Genomic DNA, 25,657 nt, shown 5'->3' with positions numbered 1-25,657 from the left:
GGAATGCAGTATGCAAAACAACACGTGTTCAATCAGAAATCCTCAAAAGACAGACCATTTCATCAAGCAGATTAGCTACCTCAGATGAAGGACATAATAACCAAATAAGCAACTTGCCATCCAGGTACCTCTGTAGGTCTTCTTTTCCTTGGTTTCCTTATCTTCCATGATGCCAATAGGAGCTGAGAATACTCAACACCATAAAATAGGTGAGGCTTTAAGAGAGTATGGCAGCAGGCACTGTCTCCAGACTTGAACTACACAAAGAAATTTCTCTTGACACTTAACAGTTTTCTCCTGAGACACCCCAGACTCACTTACCTCTCTTGCTTCATTAGTCTCACTTCTGACTCTTAATGTGAATGATATACAATATGTGAAAAATTCTACCACATATATTAAACTGCATACTGTTACTCAATCTTCTGGACATACCTTCAGAGACATTCACACAACTGCCACATGGGCAAACAACAGCAAGACAGAAACTTTACCAAAGCTCTGGAAGGCAGACATACAAATTTTTTATATATATTCACAAGAGCAATTGTTTTATCTTAAAACCTTTCTAAAACAGGCATATACTGCAGGCTTTGGCAGTAGAGATAAAAAATTATGGGATCCAGCCTTACTTTGTTTTTCTCATCCAAATATACACATTGTTATAACAGAGGAAGAGTTGCATCCAGAATTATTACTGCTGCTTGATGACCAAAATGCCTCATATACTGCTCCACACATGAAACTACTGCAAACATCCATCTCGCCTGATCAACAACAGCTTCTTTGGGGTGGAGGAAAAGAAAAGAAGCATATACATGGTTCACTTAAAATGCAGTGACAAAAACAGCATTTGAAGGCATGTGTTCAAAACAGTCCCATATTGTTATTACAGATGGAAACAGTGAAGGAAGAGAAACAGAAGAAACAAAAGCCAGCTTTTGTGAGTTCCAGAGCAATCCCTTATGATCCTGGGTCTTGTATAAGATGATTTGGAAGCTTTGGAAAGGCATTCAGGGTCTCTCCCTGAATAAGGCACTGTAACACACTGTCTTCCATGAGCCTGGCCCAGTGCCATGACAGTTTCTGCGTAATTCATTGCACGTTTTGCTAAGTGTTCCCTGTATATCTGTGTAGATATATACACATAGACATATATGTAATTTTCCATATGCTTTCCTGCAAAACATCAGAAAAACAAAATCAATTACATAATGGAATACAGAATTCAGAATATGCTAAACTTAGTACCTGCTGACATGTCACACGTGCCCCAAACCAAACCAGAGATGTGTTGATTCGGAAGTTATATGTACTCTAAGTCTTTTATTTCTTGTCTCACAAAGTTTTCATACAGCCCAGCCAGGAGGTCTAACGTTTGACTTTCCAAGTAGCTTCTGCCCTTTTCAAGCCCCATCATCTTTTCAGCGTATTAGCACTATTCCTAGCAATTCCTTATGTCATTCTCCATGACAAAACATTGATTAGGGACAAAACTAAGCATTTTTTTTCAAGTCTTAGAGTTTAGATCTCCAAAAGTAGAGAGTAGTGTCTTGAACCTCATCATCTTTGAACACAGAATGCTTAAGAGATGCATTAAGCAGATCCCTATTCTTCTTATGGAAAAATGCATATTCTTCAAACATCATTCTCCCTTCATCTTTTCTTCTGCAGTTGAAAAGAGAAAAGATTCAACTACAGAGAGTGGCTGGCCAGACTGTTTATGGAATACTGAGATCTTAATTTCAATTACCAGTCTGGAACCAAAGTCAGCAGCAATCACACCCTGTAACTGGCCAGAAGCCTTTCAGTGAATCTGGGTGAAGTGAGCAATGAACCCTCACCAAGACTTATCAGTAGCAAAAGCAGAGGCTGTTGTGAGAACCGGCTATCCTGGACCAGGCATCAATCCAGCCCTGCATACCATCTCCAAAAGTGACCTGAAGTAGATATTCTTTCCATAAGAAATATGCCAGGTATAGCATCATCTTCCCACTCTGAGTAGTCAGTGATTTAAGGACTGCTTGAGATAGAGGTTGTAATCTTAATGCCATGTTTAACAGACACCAATGGGTCTATCTTCCTTTAATTTATCTAATTTTTTTAATCCATTTTCAGCTCACATGGTCTTCTGCATCAGTAAGCTTCACAGTTTGTTCTTTGTTTTCCTTTTGAACTAGTTGCTTAAAAATATCATGAAATGCCTTTTCATTTTTTGTTATCAGAATTAGTAAATAATGACCTTCATATTTACCTATTGTTTCTGCTGTGGCTATAAGCAGAAGCCACTATGAACAGTCCACTGCCTCTGATAAAACACAGATACATACTGACTGTTTCACTTTACAAAATAATGCATTTTCAACCCTTTTTGATTCTGCAATTCTTTGAGTCTAGGGTTCAGACACCCACTTGTTATGTTTCAATCACACTTGTAAATTGGAATTATTTACACAAGAGTCTGAGAACTGGGTCCTTGATTTAACTAAACTACAGTTGTTACCTCCCACATGATGTGATTGTGTGAGTTCACATTTTATCTTGTTCTTCTTCCTCTTCCTCATCTTCCATTTCCTCTTCTGAGTCATCCATATTCTTTGAACTGTTGCTGAATTCAAGGTTCCCTTCAATATCCAGTACCTGTAAGTGCTTTAGGTTTTGGAAGGTACTTTCCTTCAGTGCTCCAACTGCAATCTTATTAAACCTTTAAACAAACAAAAAGGCCTTCCTGTTAAAATAAACCCATTTTTATATCCAACACAGAAATGAGGAGACTAGGAGGAAACCATTCTGCAGAGTTACTCTAACTTACACTGACCCGCGTTACTCTAACTTTACGCTGACCCACAACAGCACTCTAGGAGTACTGACTCCTCTGGATGGAAAAAGGAAGGGAAAGCAGGTACTGAGTAGCAAGCAGGCAAATGCAGTGACTGAACAAAGTTTGCTGACAGCACTCTGTATCATCACAAAGGACCTTGCAGGAAAATATTGGGAAACATTAAGTATCTCCCACTGATTTCAAGTTCACTGACCGAGCTTTCAAAAAACTCCTACTGTTCTCCGCCCCAGCCCCTCTTCCCCCTTCTGTAACTGTATTCTGCAAGGAAGAAAATCATAATATTGGAATTCCTCCCCGACAAATTCTTTCTCTAGGTAATCTGCTTTCTCCTTCCCAGAGAAGACAGGCATCTGCTCCATAGCCCACATTTCAAACTTGATTTTTTCATGAGATTCTGTCTCATCCCTTGATAGTTTAATTCTTCTCCCACAAAACTCAAAATCCTGGTACAAAGTATCCCTTTAGAAACAAAGCAACGCGCAATAATTTTTCATCTGTTATTTGGGTTTCCAAGAATATAAACTAATCTGCAGTTCAAGAACCTCTCACATATACTGCTTGGTCTGTTACTCTCGAACATGCTTAAAATCATATTCTGTCTAATATTCCAGATGTATATTATTGTTTCACAGCATTGCAGTGATTAATAGCCTCCCATTAAGAAATACAACTTAGCTTGGGTGGAGTTGCCTCCTAAATATGTTAGCAAAACAGTTTTGCAAATTCCTTTATTCTCTTTATATAGAAATACAGAATGTGGTATGTGGTTTCTGGTTTGCATCCAAGCATTCACTAAAATCTCATAAATGTGAGCAGCTGAATAGACAGACTGCTCTAATTTACACCAGACTTTGTAATTTTATTTGCTTGGTATGGAATCATTCATCCAAAAAGGTATGCTTCAGAACTATTCAGAACTACAGAACAGTTTAGTTGCATACAGACAAAATAAGGCCATATTTAGTCTTGTGCAGCAGGCAGCCTAGGCTTTTTGAACACATCCATTGGATCAGCTTAATCAAATATTCTGTAGGGGTTCATAAATTACTTCTAAGCACTATTTTCAACAATGTTCCATCAGATTAAAATTGAATATATTACTGGGCCAGATTCTTGCTTCACTTCTTGTGGTATAAATCTCTGCTTAAATCAGTTACATTACTGTGAGTTGACATTATATGTAAAAAAGGCCAGTATCTGTCACCTATAAAGACAAAGTCCTCATCCAACTGACAGAGTAGGAAAAAAAACAGAAAAGCTTTTAAACTTAGTTACTTGTCATCTGTTTCTGACAAAACTATCAAGGGAATGTGCACAACTTCAAGAGTAGTCATATACGCCTCCCTAGAAGGGGATTTTGTGAAAATCCAGGGCTAGCAGACACAGGCGAAGCTGTAGTCCTTCAAATGGACTGTAAACTTTTCGCTCACAGCTGAATATCGGAATATGACATAATGTTAAACATTAATTTCCCAGAATTTCTAACATGCCTAATCCATTCTAATAATCACAGAAAGGACAAACTCTCTGAACAGAAAGAGCTTATTATGTGTATCCATGTCTTTTCTGAGCAGATGAACATAGTTTCATCATACATTACTATAAAACAAAGTTGCTTATTTAGAAAGTTAGGATTTTAAATACTTTCTAAAAAGTAAGCAATTATATAGTGGATGAAGAAGAAAAAATCTTGTGTGTTGAAGTGGAAACTTGACCTTACCTGAGGTAAATCCCCTTTATTTTGGGTGTGGATTCAAAAGCATTCTCTGAAACCGTTGTGATCTTGTTGTTCTGAAGATACAGATATTCTAGAGATTCTGGCAGGCCTGATGGGATAGAAGTCAGCTGGTTGCCAGCCATGTCTAGTGACTGCAAGGAAGAGACAACAAGGGGTCAAATAAATAATTGAATTTAAATATTAACAGCACTCTATAAAGAGATTTAAGTTTGACAACAAATGAGCTTCCAAAGGCTGGCTCTATACACCCCCCCCCCCCCTCCTTTGGAAGTTTATCCATTGTTTTTTATATATGTACACACATACACGTAAGTCTATAAAAATACATATATATATATATATATGCGCACTTATAAAAAAAGTAGGGTAACAGTGCAGAATTGAGATGTTTACGCAAAGCTTATCCAGGATTTGTTGTGTTTGAAAATCATCTGGAAACGGGCTTTATTTTTCAGATGGTACTTTGGTGAGCCTGCTTCAGAACCTCTCCCTTCTGGTGAGGTGAGGAAAATGACAAACACCGTGTGTACAGTGGAAATTGCAAATTGTCAGCCATGCAGAAAGGTTCAGTTTGAGTTTATGGTGGAAAAACTGAAATGATATTTATTATAGCATAAACTAACTTAATATACCTCTAATTTGCATCAAGGTAAGTGTGGCCATGACAATTCTGCTCTCGCACATTACTATTTAGCATCATGATTTCACATGAGACATGATGCTGTTTTGTTTAGCAGTTCCAACATTTCATCATCTCTGTCCCCAGGCTTTAGCCCATGCCTGCTTTAAGTGAATTAAAAGCAGACTGGGTTTCAGATACACATGAGAATTCCTTGGAAGCTGCTACTGCAAACAGTTCACTAGCTAAGGTTAGTGACTAGTTAGAGTGAGAGATAAAAACATCTGGAAATACTCTAACATGGAGAATGTATGAAGACATCAGGACTAAAGGCCATGATAATTTCTCAGATGAATTTTATGCAAGAAAATGGATCAACAGAAGTGTTTTGTTAGCCTGTATTGTAGCATTTTCATAGCACCAAGCTGACACACTAGTTACACATTATTCAAAGCTACACTTCTGCAAACGCTTGTCATGATTTCAGTGTTTTTATTCTCCACATAATCCCAGTCTGGCAAACAATTATGTAAATGTCTAGCTCTGCAATTGCAGATAGTCTTCAGTGATTTCCATGGAAACAGTGTGGACTGAAGTGTATGCTAAGTACACGCACGATCAGGATCTTATGCGATGGTTATTTGTCAAATCCACTCCAGTGCACCAATTCATAAACTAATTGCACAGTTAAGCCCTTAATGATAAAAAAGATTCATATATACTATCATGGAAATAACTAACAAGTAGTAATGCTGTTCCAGAAAAAAGTAACAGCCAAAAATGCACCGTTAGTCTAACAGAATTTTAAGGATGTGCTATTATCTTAACCTTGTTTAATATGAACAGGGTTTGCTGTGGGGTAGGTACAACTGAAGGGCCAATGTTTGATTCAGCAACACGTTACTCTGGCTTGACACTGACTACAGGGGAGTGACAGTAGAATATAAGTAATGTGAAGTAGCTATGAATCAGGCCTTTTGAGAAGGAAAGCTTGTCATTCCAACCAACAACTAAAGCTGCCTAACAGGTCTCATGACCCATTTTTGTTTGGGAAAAAAACAACGCAGGTGACAGTGCCTACATTTTATTAAGCTACTGCGGTGAAACAATTCCAGCATCTGTAATTCTCAACAGCGTCTTCCTTCCAGACTACTTTTCATCTTCGATACATTTGCACGCACATACACACACACACATACACATCAGTGAGGCACCAAACAAATGCAAAATGTGTTATTAAAGCCATGGACCAAATCTGCAGCTGATGCAAACCAACGGCTGTACAGATACTGTTGCTGCATTGCTGATTCACATTAACTGAAAAACAAGCTATTGTTTATTCCCAGAAACAACAGAAAGAGAAATGTTCACATAAATAAACATTTGGATTGTCTGAAAACACACTGGGGGCCAGTCGGACATATGCTTCATGTCCCTTATCCCTGATCTGCACTGAGATGTACAAACTTTGCCTGTACAGTGACCTAACCATATGCATCCTAGATGGTTGCCATATGACATAGGTAATACCTTCTACTGCAGGAAACAGGCTGTTGCCTAAAAGGAAATGCAGACAAATCCTTCAGCCAGCGTAACAATTTTGAAAGGTCATTTTGCACAGCACAAATGTGATTGTTCCTGCCTGCCTTATGGTTTGTGTTTAACTTTCTCCAACAATTAAGCAAATGAGAAGACTGCTGATTGAATCCAGACCTCCTAGCTGCTATCCAGGTGCCTTAGCCAGCTGAGCTGCTAAATCCTACAGCTTGGCCTGTCTGACTATAAGCTGATGTGGGGGCTTTGAGAATTAAGAGTGTTTTTGTTTATGCATTCCCTCCTGCTGTCTCTCTTCAGAGCTCATGTTAAATCTTTTGGGAGACAAGCTATTTGAAAGGCATAATTTCAGCTTTAATGACAACATTCACTAATGTTTATCTGAAAATACAGGACACCGTTAGGGTTCAGAAACAGAGACGTCTTTACATTTCCCAGAATTAGCAGCACATGGTGATCCACCACCCTGGTCAGCAGTGGGAGGTACCCACCTCTGGCACAACAGCACATCATTTCTACTCTAGCAACAGAGGGTGTAGCAGTTAGAATGCAAGCCCAAAACATGAAGACCAAGCGCATCTAGTATTGGTGCTATACAAATCGGCTTAGGCAGACAGACGAGGACATCAGCATTACTAAAACAATTAGAGAAGGTGATGTTTCTACCTGGAGACTGCTGAGTTCTCTCCACGCTCCTGAATAAATTGAATTTACTTTCAGTTTATTGTTGCTCAAATAGAGTTCCCGCAGCTTTGTCATCCCGGACAAAGTCCCTTTTGGGATGATGCTTATCTCGTTCTCCTTCAGCTTGAGAATCTGCAAGTTCTTTGGAAAGCCAAAGGGCACAGTGTGGAGATTGTTTCCGGAAAGATCCAAGGACTTTAGTTGCCTCAGTTTACGGAACGCCTCCCGATGGATCTGGGGACTTTTGAGCTTATTGTAGCTCAGGTTCAGCTCTTCAAGAAAGTAAGTGGTAGCAAAGTCATTCCTGTTAATCTCAGAGATCTGGTTATGAAGGATCATAAGTGTTTTCACTCGCCGGGGCAGCCCACTGGGAATCCTTTCCAGCACGTTGTTGTACAGATGGACAGTGTGCAGCTTCTTTAAGCCCTGGAAGGCTAACGGGTGAATACCTCGGGCTTTTAATTTGTTATTGTGGAGCAGAAGGTACTCCAGGTTCTTAATTTGGGTCAAGACATCTCTGCCAATCACCTTAATTGCATTCTTCTCCAGGTGGAGCAGGACGATGTTTCGAGGTAAACCACTTGGGATTTGTGAGAGGTTGTTGCTGGACAAATCCAGATATTCAAGACTAGACAATTTCCTTGGGAAAGCAGGAAAGAAAACACTCTCCATTTAGATTCTGCAAGGTGAAACGATAACCAACTTCCCCTAGGATTTTACAGTCTTTGCTTTAGAGTCTTTTTACCCGGCACAGCTCCCTCTACCGCCCTTTTTTGTCTCATGATATGACTGATGTGGACAGCAAAACAGGGAGCTCCCATACTGCCATTAGGGATTAGGACTAGGCACTGCCATTGCTCCCCAGCCACACTAGCGAGAGAACCTGCTAGAGTCCACAGACATCCAAACTGCCCCGGGGCTGAGACCTGAGATCAGTTTTGCAGTCTACTGTTCTCTCATTTGACACCACAGATAGTAACACGTGAGCAATTTCAGTGAACAAATACCACAAGAAAGATGCCATGGGAGCACCATTAGAACACAGAATTTAGCTCTCAGTTTCACAGAAACGTAGCATGAGTAATTTCTGTCTCTCTGAAAGTGTATATTGAAACTGAAAAGCAGGTCTGCTTTTTAGATGATGAAATATTACTCTTATGAAAAGCAGAAATGCTAATTCAGTGTCCTAGGCTAAGGTAGTGAACTTCTCCTGACCCTCCAGCATTATGGAAGTGAGTCAGGGCTAGAGCTGCTTTGTGTAAGCTACTGAATCTGGATTCCATGGACTCAGTTGAAGCTAAAATAAATCCTCAGACCAGCCACTTATACCAACTGGATGTGGATCAATGGTATTATATGCCACGGCTGAGGAGCCCTGTATTCCCTTGTATCTCAGTCAGTTTCTCAGTTCAAATGAGACTTTTAATCTGCATGGCACTACATAACCCACTGCAGGTGACTAGAAAGTTTTCAGGAAATGCGCTAACTAATGCATTGCAGGCATTACTTACTGGTTACTACACTGCTATTCACAGCTATCCAAGCATGCTCTGAATGAGCACATATACTCTTTGGGTAAAGCACTTCATTGCTGCAAGTTGTAACGTTTCCTCAGCTTGGGTACATCTCAACAGCACTCTGCTGCGCTGTACAGACAGTATCATGAGAACAAGGAGCAATATCCACTCCCTCTGCTGACTGTGACTGATGCCTTAGCTATAGCCACTGTACTCTATTCATCAAAATCTTAACAGAAATGATATGGCCAACATAACCTGGAGGCGGACACAACACAGCTATGGTAAATTACTAAGGAACGTTGCTGGGAGTGGGAAGTGGAAAAGGAAAGCACAGTTTGATACGTTTTCCTGTCTGGAGATCAGAAAAGTTTACAGAATTAAGTTATGGGCAGGACAGATTATGTGATCTGAATTTTCAGGCAGAACAAGGGCAGCACTCAGTGCAAGCAGAGACACAAATGTTAACTTTTTGAAGTGCTAAGTCCCAGGCTAAATTTAGGACAGCCAAAGGCTATTTCTGTTGCACCGGTTTGTAGCAAAGCTTTTGCAGCCATCTGGCTATTGAGCAGCACCACTGCATCCCTGCCTACTCCAGCAATCATCTGCACTGGGGTACAGCCGCGCCAGATGAATTCACAACTGTGTATCTGTGGCTGCTTTCAAGTCACCTTCACAGAAACACAGAAGTGGCTTTAGTGAAGATGAAGGTCTGGCCTTAACTTCCAGTCAACTGCCCTTGAAACTGGAAAGTCCCAAGTAACCTCACTTTTGAGTGGTTTGGAAGATCAGAGACCAGCTTTCAACATTGTTCTAGGTGGCCTTTATCGAGAAGGCACTTAGTACCTGGTGTGATTGGGTCTGTGGCAATCAGGGAGTGATGCAGTCTGATGTTCAGTGTTGTGTCTTTTGTATAAAAGTATTCTGCACTGTGAATTCGAACCACTCACCCAGACCTTTGGTTTTGAATGGCAGCATCTGCATCTAAAACCTTTCATATAGACTTAGCAGAGAAATGCATAACATCATGCAGCTTTTAATAAATGTACTTTTTAAGATGTACTTTGTTCAGTAGATGTACTACTGTACCAGAGGAGGTAGACAGACACAGAGGTACAAACTACAGATCTCAGTCTCACCAGAAAGTTTCGTTGTCCATTCCTTCATTAGTCAAGTAGTTATTCTGTAAATACAGCTCCCGTAGACCTGTAAGTTCACTGAAGGCTCCTTTGGGAATCTTCTCTAGCTTGTTGTTCTAGAGTCACCAGAAGCACAAAGCACATTATTTGGCATGAAACAACATAGGACATTCAGGTTCTGCTCAACTAACACCAGGCAATTAAACTTCAAAAGGGCTAGACATATTTCAAGGGGCATTATAATTCTGCTTAAGAAATAAATACAAATACTAGACTGAAATACTACAACCTATTTTTATTGATTCCCCATGGAATCTTTGGGCTAAGGAGTTAGAATTTGCCCCCCGCCCCTGGACAGTTTTACTTTGTATTTGTAGTCCTTCCACCTATGTGCAAATGTATAATGTAATCTAGGCAACTACTTCTGGAGTTTGCTCAAAATTTCTGAATTTTGTAAGACAGATTTCACCATAAAGAAGAATTAGGTTGGAAGCTGGGAACCAGCCATCCTTCCAGCATTAACGGCATTCCAAAAGGTACAGTTCTTGCAATGTAGATTCCAAAACAATTAGTCCTATTGCCTTAGTGTGGCTTTGGAGTAGCCAGCAGGCAGACACAAACAAAATATGAAACTAAATTCCACTTAGAAATTCCATACAGAAACTGTAGGAATTATAAAAGGATATATAAAACACTGACACTGAATTTGTTAAACTTCCCACAATCCACGTATACACAATAATGTGATGGACAGACTGGATTAGATTCATGTGCCAACTAATATAAAGTGGATATCACCACAGACAGATTTGGCTGAGTGTCTCAATGAATAGTGAAAGAAAAAAAAAGATCTTTCACATCTAAAGTACACGTTTTGGACACTTTTGGTCCACTATTGGCTGTCTCTCATTTCTCATTGTCCTGTTTTTTTCCCAGTCAAAATATCAAGGTAAATGTTACTACTGACAGGCAGTGCACTTGAAAACAAAATGCTCGTTTCTCTCCTCAGCTCCTCTGTCCTTAACACAACTGGTGACAGCAGGGAAGGATACAAGTTCAAAGCGTAGTCCTCAAAGTCTGAGACCCCTTTGGGAGATACTGATTACCTATAAATGGCAATAAAATGCAGGGGACTTACAACTTCACACTTTGCAAAGAAATTCCAGCAATTTAAAGGATCAGACTGTTTGCCTTTACTTTTCTTCAAGCTGGAGAAGCCTGTTTTCTACAAGACTTTAATGGGAATTAGCAGTGAAACCTTCAAGGGAAAAGAAAGCTGGGAGGCAACACGGAACTGCCTAAGCCCAGGGGCTAACAGACTCCAGTCTACGTACGTCCAAGGAGCTGTCAACACTAGGAGCAAGCGGAACCAGGACTCCCCACTGCTGCAGCTCTCCCATTGTTAACAAGGCTGAGATCTCTAGCACAGACATGATGATTTTTTTTTATCGAAATCAGATGACATGGAATTAAAAATGCTGGAGACTAGTAAATACCACAACTTCTGCTATTGCACTATTGCTGGAGAAGCTGTAGCAGTACAGAATCACTGATCCAAACCTTCTCTGTGTTGTCTGAATTGCCAGTTCAGTAGCAAACAAAAATCACTGATGCTAGGAAACAGTAGTCTATGTGAAACGAATTAGTGAGCAAAGCCAGTACATAGTGGGTAAGCAGCTGTCAGGAAAAACAGCATCGTCAGTGGCAAACTTAACCGGGAGGCCAATCACTGGATGGCCATGGAGAATGATCTACCTTCTTGTACTAATATGTATTAGTATCATTATATGCAGGGAAGAGACCAACAATGCTACCACACAGGCATTTGCAATACATTCCCCTGAAAACACAGAAAAGCATTTTTGTCCCCTGTGAGCATTCTGGTGTTTTGCAAAAACACACTGTTACTTATGAACAAAAAAGTAAGGACATGGGAGACAGCTACTGTTGAGGATATAGCAGACGAGACTTACAATGGGCCTGGGAATGTTTCCAAGTGCACTGAAATGGTTTGGCTGTGTGGTTTGAATCCCACACAAACACAGTACTTTTTGTCACAATCATAAAGGAATACAAAACCTTGTTGTTGTTACCTTTAAGTGTAATTTATATAGTGCTGGAGGGAGATTCTTTGGAACATACTTCAAGAAATTGCTGGACATGATGAGTATCTCCACATTATCAGAGCCATTGAACATATTATCAGGTAACCCAGCATCTGAAAGTTTGTTGTTATGAAGATACACAGATCTGTTGGAAGGAGAAAAAAGATAAAGTTAAACAGACAGTGAGATCTGGGGTTTTTTGTTTACCAAGAGAAAGCTGTTTAAAAACTCTATTTCAGTCTTCTTTCCTTGAGATAATTAGATTTGTTTTTAAAATGTGCCCTTTAATTTAGCAAGGGATATAGATGCAAAACCAAATGGTTGGTCCAAATACTCTCTGAAATTCAGGTCTATTCAAAATCCAAACCTGCATGTGAATACAAATTTCACAAGTAGCCTTATCTTCTTAACAAGAAACTGAGTGCAAGTCTGGGATTGTGCAGTGCTTTGAAACACAGAATGTCAGTGTGGTGGCCTCACTTGAGAGGGTTAGAACTCATATCATCTAATTAATAGATATGCCCCCAATTTTAACTTCTATTTGGAATCAAATCTGGGCTTCTTGGGCTTGCAAAGTCAACCTGTAGATCTCTTAAGAAAGGGTCGTCTCTCAGCCCTCCATTCTTTCTGCTCCCATGAAGGCTGGAAATACCCCAGGAAACAGTTTCTCTCCTCCTCCTAGAACTCAGAAAGGCATAGAGTACTGACAGAAAGACAGCAGATTTACTCAATCTGGAAGAATTTTGGGTTTTTAATGAACCTTTGGAATGGAGAGAAAGAGGGTTTCTTATTTCCCCTTTGCCCTTCTTACTTTTAACCGTTAATATTCACAGAAGAGTTTCTCCAATCAGATTTTTAAAAATTGATTCATTCTTTCTCACATAGTTTTTAATTCTGTATAAAACAATGGACCCCTATGAAGTTATTCCTGCTTTTCATTGGCTTAACTGCTAAATGAATTCATTTGACTTCTTTTTAACAAAAGAAATTATAGGATTTTGCTGACTTTGATTATCTCTTCCTTTCCTGTGTTTACCCCAAGATGCAGCAGGCAGCTAAAATTGCAGAGACAGGTTAAAACTGCAAAAGAGCACAGTGTCAAAGTGTGATTTTTTAACTTGTTCTTGGATTCTCTACCAGTTGCAGAGAACTTGGCAGCATCTTTCTGGAAGGAAGGAAAGGCTCAGTATGGAAACACAATCGTGTGATCACACACTCCAGGGAGTTCAGAGCCACACTGAAAATATGTTCACCCTGCATGGTCAGTTAACTCACCAATATTTGCCTTTCTGAAAACCTTGCTTTCCAAATAATCAAGTCTGAGACCATGAACTCTGCTGGGGGCAAATAAATCAACTGAAACAACTGTGTTAGGATTTTATATCAGCAATCTTGGAAATCAATAAGTTACTATTCTGAGTAAAATTAGTGTTGGTATAGGAGCGTGTGAAAATCACTTCAGAAGAGTGCAAGAATTTTAATATGAAATCAAAACACAGCAGCTTCTGCAACTCAGATTAAGGAAGAACACATGTATAAATCTAGCTTCTTTCATGACGAGATATTGCCAGAAATCAGTGAGTGACTCAGCCTTTTCAGTTACCAAGAGTCTACGAGGCTAGAGGCCTAGTAAGCACAGAGTAGCTTCAGTTCTCAACGAATTCAGTGGGAATGAAGAGTTCTTCAGTTCATCACAAGACTGGGCTCTAGGAGCTCAACTGGGTCAGCTATTATTAACTGCTTCCAAACTTGGATGTGTAAATTGCTACCAACAGAGTCTGAGATGTCTTTGCAGGATTTACATGCTGCAGTGTCTGTACAGATTACTCAAAACGCCTTTGGAAAAGACCGTATCTCACAGGAGGTGGTCTATGTGCATCTGAATTTGAGATGCGCCAATGTGCTGCACTGGATCCAGCTGAGAAAATCACAACCTGAAACCAGCAGAGAGACCTCTGAAACCAGATCTGAGGGTGTGAACCACTTCTGAAGGTGCTGAAGTGCTTAGCTTTAATATAGTTGAGTTATATTCAGCTGCACTGAGTACTATACACTCAACCTGATTCTATTTTTTTAAATGAATGGACTATAATAAAACTAGGGATTTCTAAACAGTTAATCTCCATTTTGAGAAACCAAAACTGTTCCTTTCAACTCATAACTGATACACAAATAAAATGGAGACAATTCAATTTTTATCTATGCAAAAGTGTCTGGCAGCTAGTAAAAGCCCTTGGAATGTGTTTGTCTGAGAGATTATTTGATCTTTCGTACTGAGAATAACAGCCAGTCAGCTTCTTTCCAAAAAACATAAGTAAGCGATAACATGGTTCAGCCAGATAGTTTCTTATCACCCACCAACTGCATCCAAGCAGTGGCAAAACACTATTGTTTTACTTCCCGATCCCTTACCTCAAGTTTGGTTTCTGTCCAAATGTTAGCCCATATATCTTAGTGAGATAATTGGCTGCAAAATCTGCACTGATCAAGGTATTTGGTAGGAATTTCGGAGCCACTGTTAGCTGTAAAAGAAATATACAGGGGAATTCCAATTAAATGCAACAAATGCTTTAACCAAGTATTAGACCAGCAACAAAACACTTGCAAATTTATTTTCTCTAAACAGGCAAAAATAAACTAAACTGAACGCAGAAGGTATGAACGAAAACAAATTGTCCTCACTCACTAATCTCTCCAGGAAGGAGACATACTTTTGCTCCAAGATATGTGAATGTTTGTTTTGGTTGGAAGAGTCCTGTGTCTTTTTGGTGGAAGAAATCAAGAAATTGTTATTCAGAGAGCAAACAGTTTGCTTATTATTGTCCCTAATTCCTCAGTCTGCTGTGCCAAAAAAATCCAACCCACCTCACAGTGGCCTACTACTTACCCTCTTATGAAAGTATATGGGGGGGAGGGGGGGAGTGTCACTTCATATGTTTGTTCCAATATTGCATCCATTTACAATGATCTTTTCAGTGGAGGATTCAGGTTCCCAAAGGACAGGGATGCTTCTGAGCCAGATGATGGAATATCAAATGGGACTTCAAAGCAAAGACCTACTGTACAGTGATACTTTGTGCATTAAACAAGTGATGTATCAGAAACAAAATACAGAAAGGTCCTGTCTCCAAAACTTTATAGTTGACGAGAGGAATAGGATTTGATGTGTTTGCTCTTGGTCTATTGCTATTTTTATCAGTGATTTTAAAAAATAACGCTAGGCACATCTGCATCTGAACAAAAATTGGTGGAGTGAAAACTAATGATTAAAAAAGCTCAGTTTTACAGAGCAGTCAGATAATAGAATAGCTGGGTTCACTGAGTGGCTGCTAATAGCAAAGTCATTCACCTAGAAACCAAGAATACAGGTCACAATACAGGCTGGAGGACAGTCTTCTGGAAAGCATAAACCCAGAAGATTTATGCATCAAGATTAAGCCCTTGGGAAACAAATTATTAACACAATGCTGTAGTATATGATCCTTGAGTACATAAGCAGAAGACTACTGAATTGCAGTAGGCAGGTACAATCACCGTGGTTACAGATGTTAACTATAGTACTAATGAGACCACTCTTATAATATTTTATGTACACTCTGAAGGGCTCTGGAGAGAACGTCTTTTCTAGGGAGATATCGAATTCTTTGTCATCTAAAGCTTTGAGATCAGGATGGGAAACTCCAGGCAATGGAAGAGATCTGCCTTCTAGCTTGAAATTCATTGAATCTGTAAAGCTTCTTCCTCACAGCACTGTTGCATGAAACAGAACTTAGTCCTTACAGCCAGCAAGGCACAGCAAGACTCACATGATGAGAAAACATATTTTTCAAATTTTTATTACCATAAAACTGCAATTGGTTATTAATAATAGTGTAAAAATGAAAATATTTAAAAGATTAATAATGTGTTTAGACACTTATTGGAGAACTGCCTAACCCAAGCCTTAAACTATGTACTTACCCGAAAGGTGCCTAGATCTCTCTCTACTAGTTTGTCCAGTGTGCATTGATGGACTATATCCATGAACTTGCAATTTACTGGACTCATAATACAGTCCTATTTTTTAAAAGATGAAAGTACATTACTTACTGTTTTCCATTTTCACCTGTGCCAAAACCCCCATCCTTAAGCTGTCTTAAATGTTTAATAGTCACAAACACAAAAAAGATCTTTCCCACAAATCATGCTCCTATCAGCATTTCCAGATAGTACGTAAGCAGTGGCAATAGGCATTCTACATATTACTACAGTTGCCACAGTACTGCTCTTGGCTTTACCAGTAATCTCTCACCTCCTGATCTGGGAGATATGATTTCAGGGAAGCGGATAAAGGCACTCATCTCTGACCAGGAAGGTCTGACAGTGCCTCAGAAAGAAAGAAGTCTCTACCGTGACATAATATTGAGAATTCAGACACAGGAACAGACTTAATCACTTTCATGCACGGTGGCACATTAAAGCTTTTCTCCTGAAACACAGTCTATTAGGTTATAATTTCTATACAAAACAAAGGGCATGGCTCAGATATGTGAAATGAGAGACATCAGAACCACAAGAAAGAGAAGTTTCATCCAAAAAGAGTTTTCACTTGCTCAGGACTTTGCTTTGGCATTTCAGCACTTAGTCGTGAGGCTAATTGATCTTCACTGGTTGACTGCTTGAAGGATTAATGTTGGATTGTTATAACTGTTAGCAAAAATAAAGTTGACTGAGTAGCTTTGTCTAGAGTAGCACTCTGCATTTCTCCAGCTGCAATTTTCTTGCAGCTTTACTGCTGGATCTTCCTTTCCATATGGCAGATAGTGTTTCTCCACTGTTAACTAATGAGTTAACCAATGAACTCCGAAGGATTATACAAAAGTTATTACCAGTTTGGGAACAAGTTTTCTTGCTTATAACAAGCTTTGATATAAACAGAAGTACTGGATCCAGGTGAATCCCATACCACTTTGGGGATATGGGGAAATGTAAAACCTTCTGTCACCAAAATCACCAGCTTATAGTAAATAATAATGACAGCTCAGGACCTGATCTACAGTTTGGTGGAAGAGATTTCTGTTATTAACAAGGCTTACTGTGGATACTATGTGATAGATACAAATTATGACAGTGGGGTGAAAAATTAAAAAGGAAACTATAGCATCTGTTCTTTACTTGAAGTACTTGTTACTCATACGCCACAGAAGGCTTTTAGTCTGTTATGATATTTCTTTTCTCTGACCAACTATGCTAGTTTAATGAAAGAGAATTTAGCTACATCTGACGGGATCACAATTGGAGATAAAGCAGCATTAAGATAATCCATAAAACAAGGAGCAAACTACCAGCAAATCCCTGCTCTCCTCCAGACACCACAGTTACTTGATCTGCAGTGTTTCCTGCTGCAGAGTGGATGCAGTTTGAAGCCAATCTGGTTTGTCCTGGCTTGTGATTTATAAAGAAATGTGTTATTTCTGTGGGTCCACAACTTCTCACTATAACTAGTTCTGACATTCGCTGATGTTTGCATTTTCTTTTGGGATCCTTTTCTCTCTGCAGTAAAGCCAGAAAAACCAAACACTTTGTTTTGTCACACAGGGAAAATTGGAGTGCAAAGTTCTGGAATATTAGTCACAGTCTGGCTTGTTCCTTTTTATGGAGTTATTAACTGCCAAGATTGTTATATGGAAATGGTGCTTGAAAGGGAGAAAAGAACACAATGTTACTGTACTAAGGAATGGGTTCTATTCTCAATCACTCCATACAGAAATCTATGGAGTGATTCTGGTTATGTCTTGGCCTGGCTGAAACCTGAATGTGGCCACATGTATATAAACAAAACATCAAAAGGTCACAGATTTTAAGAGGATAATAAAATATATATACAGACATTTGGGGGGGGGAGGGGGGCAGGGGATGGAAGGGCAGGGTTTTTGTAGACAAAAGCAGCTCTGCCTGATGTTTTAACTTATATTTTTCTGTGGCATCCCAGTTTCTTCTGTAGCAAATATTTGTGGACGATCATTGGGGATAAAGAAAGCCATAATGGGAACCACCCAGATGTAAGGGTATGTGAGAAGTTATTTAATTTCCTAGCCTTGGCAGGGAAGATGTGCTTCTGTCATGAACTTCAACTTGGGTCATTAACAGGAAAGCACCTAGGATCTTCTCCATCAAAAAAGAAATTCAGCTCCTACCACTGCAGCTAAAAATAAATTCATAACTTGTGCAGTTTTCACTGTGTGTGGGTATCCCCCCGCCCCATCAAACCTAGTAAGAATAGGAGTCAGGGAAAACTGGATAGCTTTTTACAGATCTTGATGGCTCAAACACAGGTATTAGGATATGTTTGTTCACAAATTTTTCACAGCCTCAGCTGATGAGATAAGCAGCATTTCACATCATTACCCCACAGCTTATTTGCATACAGGCAGCTACCAAATCTGCATGCAGTTGATCCAAAGCCTACTGAAGACAGCAGTAATTTATAAATGCAGGGGCTCTCTGTACCTCCCTACACACACAAGGGAAACCTTTCACCAGCTGCACAAATAAATAAGTGTTCAAAATATACCGGTATGTGTACCCTCTAATTTTTTAGCATACTAACTGATTGTCTTGACCTTAGATGAACCTGCATTAGAATATCACTTTAGCACAATTTTACTTATGTAGGATATATATTTTAAAAGAATTGAAGACTTGCTTGTTTAACTTTCAGAACCTGATTAGAAAAGAACTCTGAAAACCTTGTGAGCCTCTTACCTTATTGTTTGCCAGGTACAGGTAATTCAGGTTCTCCAGATGCTCAAATGCTTCCTCCGGCAACCCTTAAAAACAGGAATAACTAATCAGTGACATTGGCACCTTATTGCCTCTCTGAGTGAAAATACCAGAGGGTAGCTTTCTCTCTCAGGTAATATCTTTAATGTGAGATTTAAATATTTGTCATTGCCACTGAAACAATCTGACTCAGACCTATTGTTGTCTTTGGGTTTTTTTAAATTAAAAAAACCAAAAACCCACAGACTGTTAAGAGCAATGGAAGATCATTAAAAATCCTAAGCATGCAAGGCTTGTGGCCAACCCCACTGGCAAAGGTAAGGTACAGAGCTGTGTAGACTTGCTGTACGGCTGATTACCGGTGCTCACAGCAACCATGCTGAGAAGTTTGTCATTTGCTCATGAATCTGCAAAGCATTTTTCTTGGAAAGACATAATCTGAGGTTGTTTAATGATCAGATCAATCTGATCTACGACCATGATGTTGCCAAAATAACACCAGTATCTGCATGTCATAACCCTTCTCTTGTTCTGCTCCCCCACAATCCAGATAGCCAGGCAGTAACCAGCTCAGAGAGCGGATCCAACCCGGAGCTTACCCTCCCCCAATACTTACTAATTTTCAGCTGAATCACTCCACATCCAGCTGATCAGACAAGCACAACTGCTGTCACAATGGAAAGGCTGCAAATAACGTTTTCACCTGGCACTTAGATAACCTTAAGTCAAAGGTGAAGCTATTTCCCACGTCAAAACATATTGGAAACTCAGGGCTGCATTGAAGCTTGTGAAACATCAGGCCCCAAAGGTAATAATGTCAAAGTCTGAATCTACAAAGCACAGCCTTCCTTGTGCTATGTAAGAGTGCTGTGTTTTAGGTCCCATGCATAATATGCCCACATTCTGAATAAAGGCTGTTCTCTATCACTGGAATAAGGATAGCAACAGCATCCAGAGCAACTGGGTGACACACCAGTTAACAACAATTATATCTTCTGTATTGCATATCCTCCTCTCTTACTATTTTCTCCAATTCCTCTGTTTCTTTTGCTTTCCTTACTAACTCCTTGTCAAGTTTCTCTAATAAGCGTATGACTTAGCAAGCAAAACCTGCCTACAAAAATCAAAACAGATTTAGAAGGAAGGTAGAAGTTGCTTTATTTGCAATATATTGTATTTGTATTCATACGAAATTCGACAAGGCCTGAAACTGGACTAAACTGCACTAACTGACTGACTAGACCGAACTAAACAAGTGGATTAAGAAACAAGGTCAGTCAGAAGGAAATCATTCAGCGTGCAGACATTTCTGGTTCTAAAGTGCATTGCATTGATGTGCCTGTGGGACCAGAGGGAGTTTCCTGGATGAGAAGATCTCACGCCACAGTACACAGTGCTGCTGCCAGGTCTCCTCCACTGGTTCAGTAAGGCTGCATTCTTATACACTGAGTATTATGTTTCAGATGATGAAGTGCCTCCATGATCTGTGTGATGGCCAAAGGAGTGAAGCTTATAGCTAACCACTCCAACCAAGTCAATCCATCACTCTGTGGCTTTCCTTATCAGCTGTCACTGGCCTCATTGCATAAGCTGGTGGTCTGGAGGCACAGGCTCTGTCCACTTCACGGCTCTGCCAGCTTACCTTTTGAAGTTAGCCTGTTGTTCTGCAAATTGAGAGTTTCCAGCCTGTAAAGACGAGCAAGCTCTTCTGGAAAGATTTCTTCTATCTGGTTATTCTAAGAAAATGGAGAGTATTAATCATCAGCAAAGTAATCCAAGAAGGATCCGAATAAACCCAGACTGTGAACTCCAATAAAATTTGGAAACGAACCCATCATGTCAAATCATTGTCAAGACTTCTCTCCGTAATGAGCCAAACTCAGATCTCAAAACCAAGACATCCAAACCCAGCAGCATTTGAAGGCCTGAACCAAATTTTGTAGCTTGTGCTCATCTCCAGAAATATCCGGCTTACGCACTGGTAGCACACAAACAGTGTGATTATGCCTGGCAAGGCCTATAATCCATCTGCCACAGCCAAACCTCGTAGCTGCAGCAAAGCATTTGCTACAAGGTTGGCACTGTGGATTTCCAAGTTTATTTACTTCTGTTATTTACGTGTTGTTTTAAAAACAACTCCACATGGGCAGGGAGAGTCACACTGGGCTCACTTTCTCTGGTTCTACTGTCAGAGGCGACTGCCATCAGATGTTCATTAACATGCTGACTAACATTGTGACCATTAATGAGTGATTCTAGTGTTTTAGCATCTAGGGGACCAGTCAAGGACCCACTGTGCTGGAAGCCAGGCCAATACACAGAAAGTGACAGCTGCTGCTCCAAAAAGCTTCTTTGCTTTTGGCAGTAGAGGCGGAAGCCATGGCTAGCACACGCCTGGGACACATCTGCTGAGGAAGGTGCCAGCTTACATTACAGTTTTTCTAACTATGCTGCACTTGGATGGAAAGCTCTGAACAAAATCTGCATTTCATCCATTCAACAGAACTGGCAAATAGGAGCAATAAACAAAAAGCAGTTGGTTAAGGGCCAAAGAGGCATTGAAAACCCTGGAACTACCGTCACCGCTCAGAGGAGGAACAGCCCCGGGACTGCCACACTCCAGGCCCGCCCATGCCCTCAGGTGTCAGAGCACAGGCAGGGAAAGGATGCCCGCCCAAATGCTGGTCATAGGGAGCACTTAACTAACAGCAGAACATGGAAACCAGCCGACAGTCTAGGACAGACTGCTTCTTCTACCTGAAGTTTGAATCTCACATCCTTACATGCCCTTATCCTGACAAGACGTGACGTCTCTGCAGCGGAACCATTTGCTGCAGGCATGACATTAGTCTCCTGGCTGCAGGCAGCCCAGCAAGCACAGCACCAGGCAATGCCACTGATGGTCATGGATGGCTTTCGGCCATGTTATGCCTGCTCCTTGCTGAGTCCATGTGCTGCAGGGAGAGACGGGACACTGGGGGACACTGTTTGGGTCTGTGTCTGGACTGGTACAATGTGTTTACAACACTTTAACTAACATGTAGTGCTGCCAGAAAAATTCTCATTAATGAAGTAATTTAGCCCATCCTTTTCAAAGACACCTCAAAATGAAACGCCTTCACTAGAAACAGTAATTATTAGCTTGGACAAAAATTCTTCTCTTGGAGCTGGGAGAGAATAAGCAGAAAAATTTCCTATCTTTTTTCCTCACTGGATCTGTGGAGAGAGAATTAATGCCGATAACCTGGCGCGTTTGTCGAGCACGAGCGCTGGGCCTGCTGCACCTCCTGCTTCCAACGCGAAGCCGAGAAGCCTCTGAAGGAAGCGGGAAGGAGCCGGGTTCAGGCGAAGGCAAGGACATGGGCTTGCACGGCCCGGGAGACCCCGGAGGCAGCCGTGTGGGAGCTGGGTGGTCCGCGCCGGCCCGGGCACCCGCGGCCGGGGCTCGGCTCCCTTACCTGCAGGGAGAGGTGGTTGGTCCGCTCCGGCAGCAGGAGCGGGAACTCCTTCAGGTCGATGCCGCCGCAGTCTACGACGCCCTCCTGGGTGCAGCCGCAGTCGCGGGGGCAGGCGGGGGCCGGGCCGGGCGGCCGCCGCCGCCGCTCGGGGCCGCCCTCAGGGAAGTCGTTGTCGGCGGACGGCGGCGGGCGGACGGCGGCGCAGCTCAGCGCCAGGAGCCCCAGCGCCAGCAGCGCCCGGCCGCCGGCGGGCATCGCCCCTGAAAGCCGAGAGCACGGCGCGGCGTCAGGCCCCGGCGGGAGAGGGCGGCAGCGCCCGGGCCCGGCCCGGCCGAGAGGCCCCCCCCCCCCCCCCCCCCGCCGCACCTCCCGCCCAGGGGACGCGGGAGCCCGAGGCGCCAGCCCCGCCGCCGTCCTGCGTTCCCGCCTTCCCTGGGTGCTTTCACGTCCTTTCAAGGCGGTTTGGGGACCGGGATGAGACGGAGCGGCGCTGCCCGGCCCCGGGCCGCCAGCCTGGCCCGCCAGCGGGACCCCGGCTACCGCCGGCGGCCTGGCAGCGTCCCTCGCACCGTCCCTGACTCCTCAAGTTATTTATTGCTTTTTTCATATTGAGAAACGCCAGATGATCCCGGAGATTTACAGAGGAGGTTATGCAATGTTATTTCTATGTAACCGTTGGTCGTACTGTTCCTCACAGTTTTGCATAAGAAACTCGTTAATGTAAACAAGGTATGCTGGAAAAGTGACTCACGCTCTCAGGATGCCTCTCAGAGGGGCTGCTTCACGTGCGTCGAACAATAACAAAATCTCATGGATACTGAAAACAAAATGGGCTTCCTACTGATTTTGGACAGTGCTGATCTGAACCTTAGAGGCCTGACTAATGTTCAACTTTTATCTTTCTGGCAGCAGGTTAAAATAATTCAAACAGAAGCTGAATATCTACTGGACCAGCCAGCTGGCCCTAATGCAGCCCCATCGGTCTCATTTGTTGCCCTTCTCAGATTTCATATGTAATGATTTTCAGTAAGGGCTGGTAATGGCTTGTCTTTTATCCTTTCGGCTATTCTTTGCAGAAGTATTCAACAGTGATGAGAAATTCTTATTTAGCCTGATCTTTTAAGGTAAAAAAGCACAATGGATTCATGACCTTAATATGAAATAAGTACTCTGTTCACCTCTGCCAGCCCAGGTTCCTTCTTTGCATCGGAAACAAGAACCTCCCAGAGCCAGACTGGCAGCCGTCAGAACTGGCACACCTCCATTTACATCCACAGGGCTTTGCTGCTTTGCACCAGCTGAAACTCTCTCTGGGGCTCTCACAGACTTTGGGTGCTTGGGAAGCACTGGAGGGATCCTGCTCTCAGTCACAGTCATTAAAATCTTAAATAATTTCTTTAAACACCGACTTATACTTGAAGAAGTGGGAGAAGGCAGGACTACAGGACAGAGCATCCCGAGACGTGGATGGTTTTGCTTTGGTCCTGGTCTTTGCTACCAACATGCTGGCTCATTTTAAGCATTTAACATTGTTTGCTTGATCCCTCTTCCCCCTGCTCCACTATTCCACAGCTTCCATATCTGTAAAAGCTGAATATAATGAAATTAATCTCCGTTATAAAACATTCCAGAAATCAGATGGTGTTCCTTATATGGTAGCTAGATATTAACAGTGAGATCAAAATTGGCCATATGAGTATGCCAACAGTGGATTAGCAAAATCCTTAGTATTTGATGACCTAATCTCAGAAAATATTTCAGAAATCTTACAGAAAATAATCTCAGAAGGTATGATATATCAGATCTCTAACAAAGTATTTTTCCTATATATCAGCTTACCCCTTATAGATACTTAGAAAAGAAACTAAAGGGAAAAAAACTTCTTATATGCAGGTCACAACCAGCCCTGCTGTAACAATACCAACACAGTTCCCATAGCACACAGTTAGATCATGGTTGGTATTGGGCTCTATAGACTTGCACATATATAGCTGAAAAGATGTTAAAAAATTAACATGAAATATTGTATCTATTGCACACTAAAATTTCTGAGGCAATCTCACCCCATTGTCATCAATATGCATGCTTCTGCTACAATGCCTTTGAAGTGAATGCTGCTCTGGTGCCACAGGGAGACACTTTGGATACAGAAACATCTGCTTGCATCTGGAGTGCAGGCTGTAAAACCAGGCACAATTTTGATTTTCTTTTAGTTCAAAGAAAGTCTGAAGTAACGCACTCCTTTTCAACTCATTCCCATGGGCCTGATCCAAAGCCTTATTAAGAAACCTTTCTAAAGGAGTAGCTCAAAATTGACTAGAGTCAGTCCTCTTCCCTTGCTGTCAGCGGGCTTTGGATCAGGTCCTTCCACCCAAAGACTGAAGTTACACTGAAACCAGCTCAGGGGTTTCTGTGGTTGCATCTTTCCGAGTCCAGACAGAACCACTGCTGATTTCTGCACTTTGCTGCCACACAGCACCAGAGGCAGAGTGCTACAAAAGGCACAGTCTCAAGAAGCAAGCTGAAGTTTCAGGAGTTACTGTATGCTTCTCAGTGATCACAGTTACCTCAATAAACAACAGAATCACATTCAAAATATCTCATCTCTGTATCTCGTTCTCCACACACATTCTCACAGTACATACACACACAGATGGAAAAACATCCTCTCCTTCAATATCAACAGGTTAACTGAGTTTGTTACTTACATTGAATATCCTTTCTATAAGCTGCAGCTGAAGGGCAGGCTGCTGGATGCTGTCTGACAATCCAGCTTTTAAAAAAAAAATAAAGTGCTGAAAAACTCACCTTTGCTATCAGAAATCAGATGAATGGAGAACAACATTGCTCTTGCCCCCACAGGCTCCCTCAGCTCATGCCATGTCAGTTACATGCACTGAGCTCAGAGCGAGTCTCCCCTTTCCAAGCCAGATCCTTTCCAGATGTGAGCAGCAGAATGAGACAGAGTCATAGGCAACCCTCTACCAACGAGAGTTTCCTGCACTTCCCAACGAAATCGGAGAGGAATTTTCCAAAGTCACCATATGGGAAAATGTGACTAGGAAAGAGGAAGCAGCTATAGTCTGAATATAAAGACCTGGGGAAGAAACAATCTCCCATTGCTTTTTGTCAACACAGTTTGCAAGATCCATGAGAGATGCCAAAAGAAAGCATGCTGGAACTGACAGAGGAGAAACAGAGTCGGTGTGTGCTTTAAGATTTCATTGCGGGATACCGGA

At 41.5% G+C, this 25,657-nt stretch overlaps 1 protein-coding gene across 1 annotated transcript; it reads right to left on the bottom strand.

The window, feature by feature from the left end:
- Window positions 1-502: 502 nt before the first annotated feature.
- On the bottom strand, window positions 503-25,263 carry PODN (podocan). Its single transcript, XM_050901211.1, has 11 exons — window positions 25,227-25,263; window positions 22,419-22,678; window positions 20,603-20,696; window positions 18,943-19,007; window positions 14,611-14,720; window positions 12,187-12,343; window positions 10,094-10,209; window positions 7,420-8,077; window positions 4,563-4,711; window positions 2,504-2,704; window positions 503-1,179 (listed from the first exon to the last, which is right to left on the bottom strand). The coding sequence occupies exons 1-10, from the start codon at window positions 25,261-25,263 to the stop codon at window positions 2,530-2,532; spliced, it is 1,821 nt and encodes a 606-aa protein (XP_050757168.1). The 3' UTR covers window positions 503-1,179; window positions 2,504-2,529.
- Between the last annotated feature and the right edge of the window lie 394 nt (window positions 25,264-25,657).

This window comes from Gymnogyps californianus, chromosome 8 (assembly GCF_018139145.2).
Source record: "Gymnogyps californianus isolate 813 chromosome 8, ASM1813914v2, whole genome shotgun sequence".
Classification (NCBI taxonomy): domain Eukaryota; kingdom Metazoa; phylum Chordata; class Aves; order Accipitriformes; family Cathartidae; genus Gymnogyps; species Gymnogyps californianus.
The sequence above is the reverse complement of the archived record's forward strand: the minus strand, read 5'-3'. Positions and strand labels throughout refer to the sequence as shown.

Coding starts and splice junctions, on each gene's coding strand:
- PODN (XM_050901211.1), bottom strand. CDS start 25,263: ATGTTGTTCTCCATTCATCTGATTTCTGATAGCAAAG. Junction 19,008..20,602: donor CAACAGGCTAACTTCAAAAG/GTAAGCTGGCAG, acceptor CCTGTTTTTAAG/GGTTGCCGGAGGAAGCATTT. Junction 12,344..14,610: donor GGACAGAAACCAAACTTGAG/GTAAGGGATCGG, acceptor TCCTTCCAACAG/ATCTGTGTATCTTCATAACA.